Source organism: Pantherophis guttatus, chromosome 2, assembly GCF_059756535.1.
Source record: "Pantherophis guttatus breed Tessera chromosome 2, ASM5975653v1, whole genome shotgun sequence".
Lineage (NCBI taxonomy): Eukaryota > Metazoa > Chordata > Lepidosauria > Squamata > Colubridae > Pantherophis > Pantherophis guttatus.
In genome coordinates, this window is record NC_142064.1 from 107,932,691 (window position 1) to 107,941,255 (window position 8,565).

An 8,565-nucleotide genomic window follows, 5' to 3' on the forward strand; every position below is an offset into this window, starting at 1 on the left:
TGCCACAGTTGTTAAGTGAATCACTGCCATTATTAAGTTAGTAACACGGTTATTAAGTGAATCTGGTTTCCCCATTATTTATTTATTTATTATATTTATTTATTATATTTCTATACCGCCTTTCTCCTGTAGGACTCAAGGCGGTGTACAGTCAAGAAAAATATAGATACACAAACATCATAAAATTGACTTTTCAATAAAATTCCCCATTGACTTTGCTGGTCAGAAGGTTGCACAAGGTGATCGCATGACCCCGAGACACTGCACTATTTATGACCACGTCATAAATATAAGTCAGTTGCCAAGTACCTGAGTTTTTAATCACATGATCATGGGGATGCTGCAATGGTCATAAGTGTGAAAATTGCTCACGAGTCACTTTTTTCAGTGCTGTTGTAATTTTGAACGGTCACTAAATGAACTGTTGTAAGTCAAGGACTACCTGTATTATACTTAGACTACAGTTAAGGCATTTAATAAAATAGACTTCTATCTTATGAAGCCTACTTCTTCATAAAATAGAACAATATTGGACAGACAGTACCATTACTAGATGGATTTACAATTAGCTGACTAACTGCAGTCAATGTGTAGCCCTTAACAGAACTACATGTACATGGAGGGATGCATGCAGTGGGATACCTCAAAGTTCTGTGCTCTTCAACTTCTTCATAAAAGATCTAGATAAAAGGGGAACTCATCAAATTTGCAGATGACACCAAGTTGGGGGGAATTGCTAACACTTTGGAAGATTGACTCAAGGTTCAGAAGGATCTTGACAAACTTCAGCATTGGGCCCTATCCAACAAGATGTAGTTCAATGATGAGAAAAGTAAGATCCTGCACTTAGGCAAGAAAAACCAAATGCACAGGTATAGAATAGGCAATACCTGGCTCAACAGTAGTAACTGAGAGGTGTTCTAGTGGACCACCATTTAAGTACTGAGTTAGCAGAGTGTTGCAGCTGCCAAAGAAAGCCAATACAGCCCTAGGTTGCATCAACAGAGGAACAGCATCAAAATCAGAAGAAGTTATAGTATCACTTTATACTGCACTAGTGAGGCCACACTTGGAATACTGCATTCAATTGGTTGCCATGATACAAAAAAGACCCTGAGACCCTAAAAAAGAGTAGAAGAAGAGCAACAAAGATGATAAGCGGTCTAGGGGCTAAACCATATTATGAATGTTTAAAGGAAGTATGTATGTGGAACCAATCAAAGAGAAGGATTAGGGGTGACATTATAGCGGTCTCTCATTGCTCTGAGGGACAGTCAGAGAAGAGGAGGTCGACTTTTTCTCCAAAGCACCAGAGGGCAGGACAAGAAGCAATGGGTAAAAACTCATTAAAGAGAGATCCAATCTGGAACTAAAGAAAAATTACCTGACAATGAGAAAATTAATCAATGGAATAGCTTGCTTCAGGACATCACTGGAGATTTTCAAGGAAAGATTGGACACAATACCTGTTTTTCAGTTAATTAAAAGGATCTCACAAAGAAGAGGGGGTTGACTTATTGTTCAATTCTTCAGAAGCCCCTGTCTATGCAGGACTTCCAGAAGCTTCCAAATTTCTGTGTGACTTCTGGAGACTTCCGAAGTCAAGTGGGACTTTCTGAAGCTTCTGAAGAACAGAACCTGTTTGCACATGATTTCATACGATCCATGAGTTCAGAAGCCTCTGAAGCCCTGCATGAACAGGATCTGTTCTTTGGAAGCCTCTGAAAGCCCTGTATGAGTTCAGAAGCCTCCGAAAGCTCAAGAAAAGAGCCTATTTATGTGGGGCTTCCAGAGGCTTCCAAAGTCAAATTGGGCCTTCAGAAGTTTCCAAAGAATGGGCCCTGTTTATGCAGGGCTTATGGGGGTTTCCAAAAATCATATATGGCTTTTGGAGGTTTCCAAAGTCATGAATGAAGAGGCTCTGAGAGCTGCCTCAGATAGATCATTGCAGCCACTTAACAGCAGGAGAAAAAACACATGAAGGTGGGCAGAACAAAGCAAAACCTCAGGAGTACTGGGCAGTGAGGGCAATTGTGCCATTCACCAAAGCAAGCATATTTTGGAGAATACAGTGAAGTGGCATTTGAGTGGCAGTAGCAGGGCTAGGGCTGATATAGAGGGCTGCCTAGTGCTGCTGTTCAGGACAGCCTAGATCTGGAAGAGATGGGCAGGTGGAGAATTAGAGCACCCCTGAAGTCTGAAGTACCTGAAATTTTATTATGTGACCATGACAGTGCAACAACAGCTGTAACTTCAGGCAAGGACATTCATTCATTCAGCACTGTTTTAATTTCAAACAGTTGAAAATAACTATTAAAAAACTACATGTATTATTTCTAATGAAGACTGAAGTACACCATTAATACTGTTCTATAATTTTTGCTGCTTGAATATTTCTGAAATTTATTTTCTTTTATTGTGGGCATACATTATATATTTATAATAATTTTAAACTATTTTATTCTTAACATGAGTGTTTTATTTGTATTATGTTCTTGTGAAATCTGTCAACCAGCTGATTATAATGGATACAAACTGCATAAATGAAATAAATCATAATTAATAACTTTTTGATGGGTATTAATATATGTACACTTATAATATTACCTCTCTGCAAATTTCTCGTGGGACACTGACTCAGAAATCAATTCACTTTCTTCAGAATTTGAACATTTTGAAGACGACATAGCTTTCATTTGAAAAAAAAAAACTAAAATTCAAAAATAATCATTTCATTTCATTGAGCTACTCCCAGCCAATCTAACCAATACTGAGAATTCTGGGAATTAGTCCAAAAATCAGATGAGCTCAGAGTAGGGAAAGACTGTAGTATGAAGCTTTTCACTGCAGTTGAAATTTACTGATGGTACAGCACAATAGAAATATGCCATGTAATATGGAACAATGTTCAGTGCCAGGACAGAGTTGGTGACACATTTATATTACATAGCACTTTAGGTTGACACCCCACCCCCTTGGGGTGGTTATAATCTTCCTTGGGTTCTGCTATGATGCGGGTACCATTTTAATTATTAATCTGCTTTATTTTCCAAAAAAACAAGAGACAATGCCAGGCTGACCAAATACAATAATTTCTGAGATTTCTATACTCGGACTAGCACTGATGCTGTCTAGTCTGGGTAATGAAACGTCTGCAAGAAAACAAGCAAGCTCAGAGAGCACCAAGGACCCTCATTTCAACCCTGAGCTACAAACATTCTCCTCCATACTCTAGTCATCAATTCATATCTTCTATATAGTATTCTTACCCAGATTTCCTTGTTCAATGGTCAAGACCACTTCATCCATCAGCAAAGCTCGGAAGTCTAGATCCTCTTCACAACATTTGGCTTTAAGTGCCCTTAGAATTTCCTGCTGAGGATAATCTTCTCGGATACGTCGATCTGTTAAAAACCAGAGCCTGGGAATAACAGAGCTACACATCTTGAAGTAGTTCTGCAGACTTTAGGTATCCTTTGAAAGCAATATCTAAAAAATATAAGTAAGAAACTTAGCTCACACTTACATATAAACCATTCCAAATGACACTTCATTTTCTTGTAAAATTTGGTAAAAGCTAATGCTCCACCTATTTCTTGCTCAAATTGGAGCTGAGAAGAGGGGACAAAGAAAAAATAGTTTTAAATTTAGTTTTAATTAAAATGTTGGAAACCATTTAATATTTAAGTATTTTTATTTTTTGGTACTGTTTTATTGAAATCAGGATAACAGGATTGAAGAAAATTTAAGAAATAAGGAACAAGAAAAGTATCTGAATCTTACAGGAAAATTATTGAGATTCAAAAATGATATCTCTGCCCATCCAAAAGAATTCCTTTTGGAGGAGAAGTAATACAGATCTGTGGGCTTAGGGTGCATGATTCAGCCCATCTCTTGATTATGCTGATTGTACGGTTTTACCTTGGCTTCTATCTTTATTATTTATTTCTTATTAGTGCCCCAAGCCATGTTTAAGATAGAGGATTTCTAGGGGAGATAATGGCAAACTGAAAACAGCTCTGCAAAAGTGGAAATGACCACAAAAAAGACCAAGAAACCGGTGAGTCAACTGGTTTCTTGGAACTTCTCTGGATTAGGATGAGACAGCACTCATATGTTCCAGATGGCTGCTTCATGCGAGGAAACCGCAGGACAGTGGTTTTTTGTGCGTCTGAGTGCTGGGAAATGAAGGGATCAGCATTCGTTTGCAACACTGGCAGAGTTTTTAAAGATACTAACTTCATAAACCTCATTTTCTAATCACTTTTTAAAATTGTCCAACACTTTATAGACTTTTGGTTGATGACTTGACTGAAAAGTTGATGTTTTATGGATAAGGGATAGGATATGGGATGAAGATATATTTGTTTGTAGCCATGATAGAAGTGGAAAGCCACATTTGTTTATACTTGTGATGAATATTGGAAATCATATATATAACATGTATATGTATGTATATTCTTTTTCATTATATTCACACTTTGCTTTTTCTTCACTTTATTCTTCCTTCCTATTCCTTTCTCTTTAAATTTGCATTAGTTTTTACTACTATAATCAATATTTTAAATAAAAATAATGTTTAAAGCTATTTTTATCTGTAAGATAGATAGTATATTGCATTTGTTCATTTTTATTTTACCCTTATTTTTATAAATAACTCAAAGCAACAACCTATCTTTTTCCATTTTTCCCACAACAACAAGAAGCATGGTATCTTGATACAGTTAAATATTAACAAAACATACTGTTTCTTTGCAGTAAGTTTCTCTGGGAAGAATTTAATCAACTGAAATATTTATTCCCTGGGAAAAAGTTAGATAATCTGGTAGATGCATCCCTTTATCATATGACAGGATGAACATATTTTATTTAATCTGAGAGAACCACGTATGGAAAAAAATAACAAAGGTTATTTAGAGAATCCAAATATTATCTGTGCTATAGAAGTTTAAAATCCTAATGTTATTTATAAACATTTATTTAAAAGGCTACCTTTTAAAAAAAATATAACATTAAAAATCAATAGGTGAAAAGAATCAATACAGATTTGGTGCAAACTATATAAAACTTATATATTTATTGAAAATGTTATGTTCTATATAAAGAAATATTTAGAATTTACAAAATGAAAATCTAGTTGAACTAAAAATATTAATTCTGATTTTGTATTAATCTGCCTCCTTTTACATGTTATGCACTGATTTAAGTTTTAAATTAAATATCTTCACAAAAAGGTAACATAAACATTAGCCAGTCATCAATTGCTACACTCCTTTTAGAGAAATAACCACAGAAACCAGGTGATCAAACATGCTTTTTGACTGCATCAATCTACTTATACACCTCCTCTACTTCTTTTATTTGCTAAGGACGCCACATCCTGGTGAAGAGGGAATATTTCTCTGCACTGTGCAGCCAACTGTGACATCTTTTTTTAAACTTTTTCTTCTCACTTGTCCATAAGGGAAAACCTAGCTAATTACTTTCAGCTACTTATGAAGTTAATTACCCTTTAAATTCTTTCCCATAATTCCATACATCAGAAAAAAACAACTCCATTTTTACTTTCTTTAGGATTGTAGGAAGTTCCTCTGCATTCTGTGTTTCTTCTTTTTGTTGAGATGTCTATTCAAGACACAAGCTATTTGAACATCTACACTGCATAACCTAATGCCAAATTATTGTATAAGACCATGCTCAAAACTCCTCTTTTCCTTCCCTTCCCTTCCCTTCCTTAATCTAGCACTATTTCCTTCCCTTCCCTTCCTTAATCTAGCACTACAACAGGAGTAGGGTGAAAAAAATAAATAATCTTGAGTATAACTTACCACAAAGGTGGGAAAAACAGCAATGCTTATGAATTGTTGCTTCTGCCCTCCTTTCTGAGAAGAGGTATTTCTGGAACTTTCTTTTTTTTCCTCTCCCTTTTACCACCCACTTGGAGGATAATCAAGTCCTCTCAGTGCCTTTTGACTCTTCAAGAATGATTTGGTCATTGAACCTCCAAAAAAAGAAAGGTGTCATGGGAATTGTTTTTGCCTGGTACCCTGATGGTCCACACCTAACCGTTGTTCTGATGACTGAAGTAATTTGGTTGGGAGGTTTAATCCTCAAATTACTTCCATGGAAAGGAGAATAAACAAAGGAAAAAATAATATTAAGCTTAGAAGACTAAGCATTCAAAGCACACAAACGCCTTGTTTGGATCTTCCTCAGAACAGGGCCCTTACAAAGACTGTACCTGGCATCACCAGTATCTGAAAAACAAGAAGAAAAAAGAGAATCCAGGTTAGCTTTCTACATTTAAGGCCTTATTGAAGAAAAAAAAAGAGTGATTTTAAATGTATAATCTAAAATTAGATTTGATTAAGATGCTAAGGGAGCATTCAAACTGGACAAAATGAAACTTACTACTCATAAATATGTGATATGACTCTAATGAGATAAAAAATATTTTGAATCATTTAGCAAAAACATACCTTCAAAACCGTTTTATAGTACAAAAAAATTAAATTGAAAAAAAAAAGAAAAGGCAAATTGACCATGAGCAAAACTGCAAGCCTGAAGGGGAAAGTCATGGTTTAACAGAATACGTATTTCATTACAAATGTATTCTAAAGCAGTACAGTTCAAGAAAGTATTTTCTGTGCAGCAGACTATCTTCTTCTATCCAAAGATAAGTACAACAGAAGAGGCTTTGTTATACTATAAAACTAGCAAGAAATATTTTTAACACAGCTGCGATTGCATGTCACCATTAACACTTAAAGCATCAGTACTCAGACAAAGAATTCTAAAATAACATACGTATGCACATTTCCCTTCCTGAACACAGAAGATGAGGCAATTTCTAGTCGAAAGGCTTTCGACAAGTCATCACTAACCTGGTTGCTCTTTCCGTCGTCTCTTCCTCCTCCTCCTGAACAGGACTCTGGATTTTAGGAAGATTAGGCGGGGAATCCAACGCCTCCCCTCGAATATTATAAAAGGGTGTCAATAAAATAAGTGTGGGGAGACATAAAAGGACTGGGAAAGAGGACACGCTTCAGCAGAGAGACTAAAGACTCGATGGATCCCGCAAATGTGGCACTATTCAAATCTCGGTCGGTAGCGTCAGAATTATTTCCCGACGATGTGATAATGATCAAAATTGGAAAAACGAAAAAAGTGGGGAGGTGCCGAAATCGGCCTCTCCAGCCACACGCGCTCTCCCCCACCAAGATCGTCAGCAAGAGGCTGATGATGGACGGGGGAGCTGACGTGCCCAACCTTGGTACTATAGATGAACCAGCGAAATTAATTTCTCCCACGACTAAGGGGAGAGAGGCAGCGCCTCTGCCCACCCGTAGGGCTCCCACGGTCGCCTAAATCGCGCTCGCAGTCCCCCAGAAACCGCCACCTCCGATCTCGGCTGCCAGCCTGCTTGCTTAGCCTGCTAGGGTCGGAGGGAGGGATCGGAAGACGCCACTAGCGCGCGCACGGCAAAAGGAGGGGGCGCGGTCGGCACACGCAGCGTATTCAAGGACGCCCCATTTCGCGCGCGCCCGTTAGATGAAAGCCCCCTCCCCTTCCTCCAACCAATCCCGCGCAGGGAGCGGTAAAGCGCAGAGATCTTTCCCCTCCCCCGCCCCAGTTGGGTGCCGTCTCCTCAGAAGCAGCTGTAGTCGTTAAAGGGAGGTGGGGAGCGCGCGTACGTGAGGCACAAGCGGAGTTGAGCTAGTGTGGCAGCAAACTTGTCCTTCTCTGCTGCCAGTTTTCACTGGGCTTATTCTCTTAAGAATTTGTGGCCGTTTCCTAGTCGACCCCACCCACTTTGCAGACTTCTGTGGAAATATCATGGTATTCGCCCACGCCCGACGGTGTGAATTGTACCTATCTCGTGAGCCAGCTTCGTTGAAAGGGACCGTTCGCTCTTTGCCAGCTCAGCAGCCAGCTCGATGAAACTTGACTGCAGACACGGAACTCTGCATGGGCTGCGTGGGAGAGGGGAATCGGAATTGTGACCCAGAATATAGAAAGTCTCTCTTCTTGCAGCCTTTGACTGCCAGCTGAAGGCTGCATACAGTCACTTAATGCATCCTTAAGATAACATCCCAATTAATAAATTCCCCACTTTATCCTGAATTAATAAAAGAATTAAAGATGAATCCCTTTTTCACAAAGCAGTTTGTGGGCAGGTCTCTGGAGGAAGGAAGAAATCTTATTCCGTTTCTCTTAATGACCTTGCTCAGAATCATTAGAATGGAAGTGGACAGGAAGGAATAAGGGGCATTTGCATATGATGTCTCTGGCAATCTAATCCAATAGCCTGTGCCTCAACACAGACACTTTTTTCTGCTTGCAATGCAATGTCATACATGGGGGACAAACTTTACCTCATGATGTCCTAATGCATTCATCATTTTGATGAAATCTTCATCTTGTTATGGCTCTCAGTTAGAAATGTTAGTTTCTAACTAACATTAGTTAGAAAGTTAGAAATGATGCCTTACTTTGTGGCTGATATTTCATCAGTAATGTCACTATACTGGATAGAGCCAGAACTTCCAAATTAGTTGTTATGGG

General features: G+C 38.3%; 1 protein-coding gene across 12 annotated transcripts in view; it reads right to left on the bottom strand.

Annotated features, from left to right (window-relative positions):
• The window catches only part of RIMKLB (ribosomal modification protein rimK like family member B), a 95,944-nt gene extending 88,365 nt beyond the window's left edge, over window positions 1-7,579 (bottom strand). For all 12 annotated transcript variants that reach the window (XM_087888435.1, XM_087888431.1, XM_087888432.1 and 9 more), the window contains exons 1-3: window positions 6,885-7,579; window positions 5,829-6,257; window positions 3,270-3,489 (exon numbers count right to left, since the gene is read on the bottom strand). In XM_087888435.1, the coding sequence (XP_087744561.1) occupies window positions 3,270-3,444 (175 nt within the window). In that variant the 5' untranslated portion in view covers window positions 3,445-3,489; window positions 5,829-6,257; window positions 6,885-7,579. The remainder of the gene's footprint in view (window positions 1-3,269; window positions 3,490-5,828; window positions 6,258-6,884) is intronic.
• Between the last annotated feature and the right edge of the window lie 986 nt (window positions 7,580-8,565).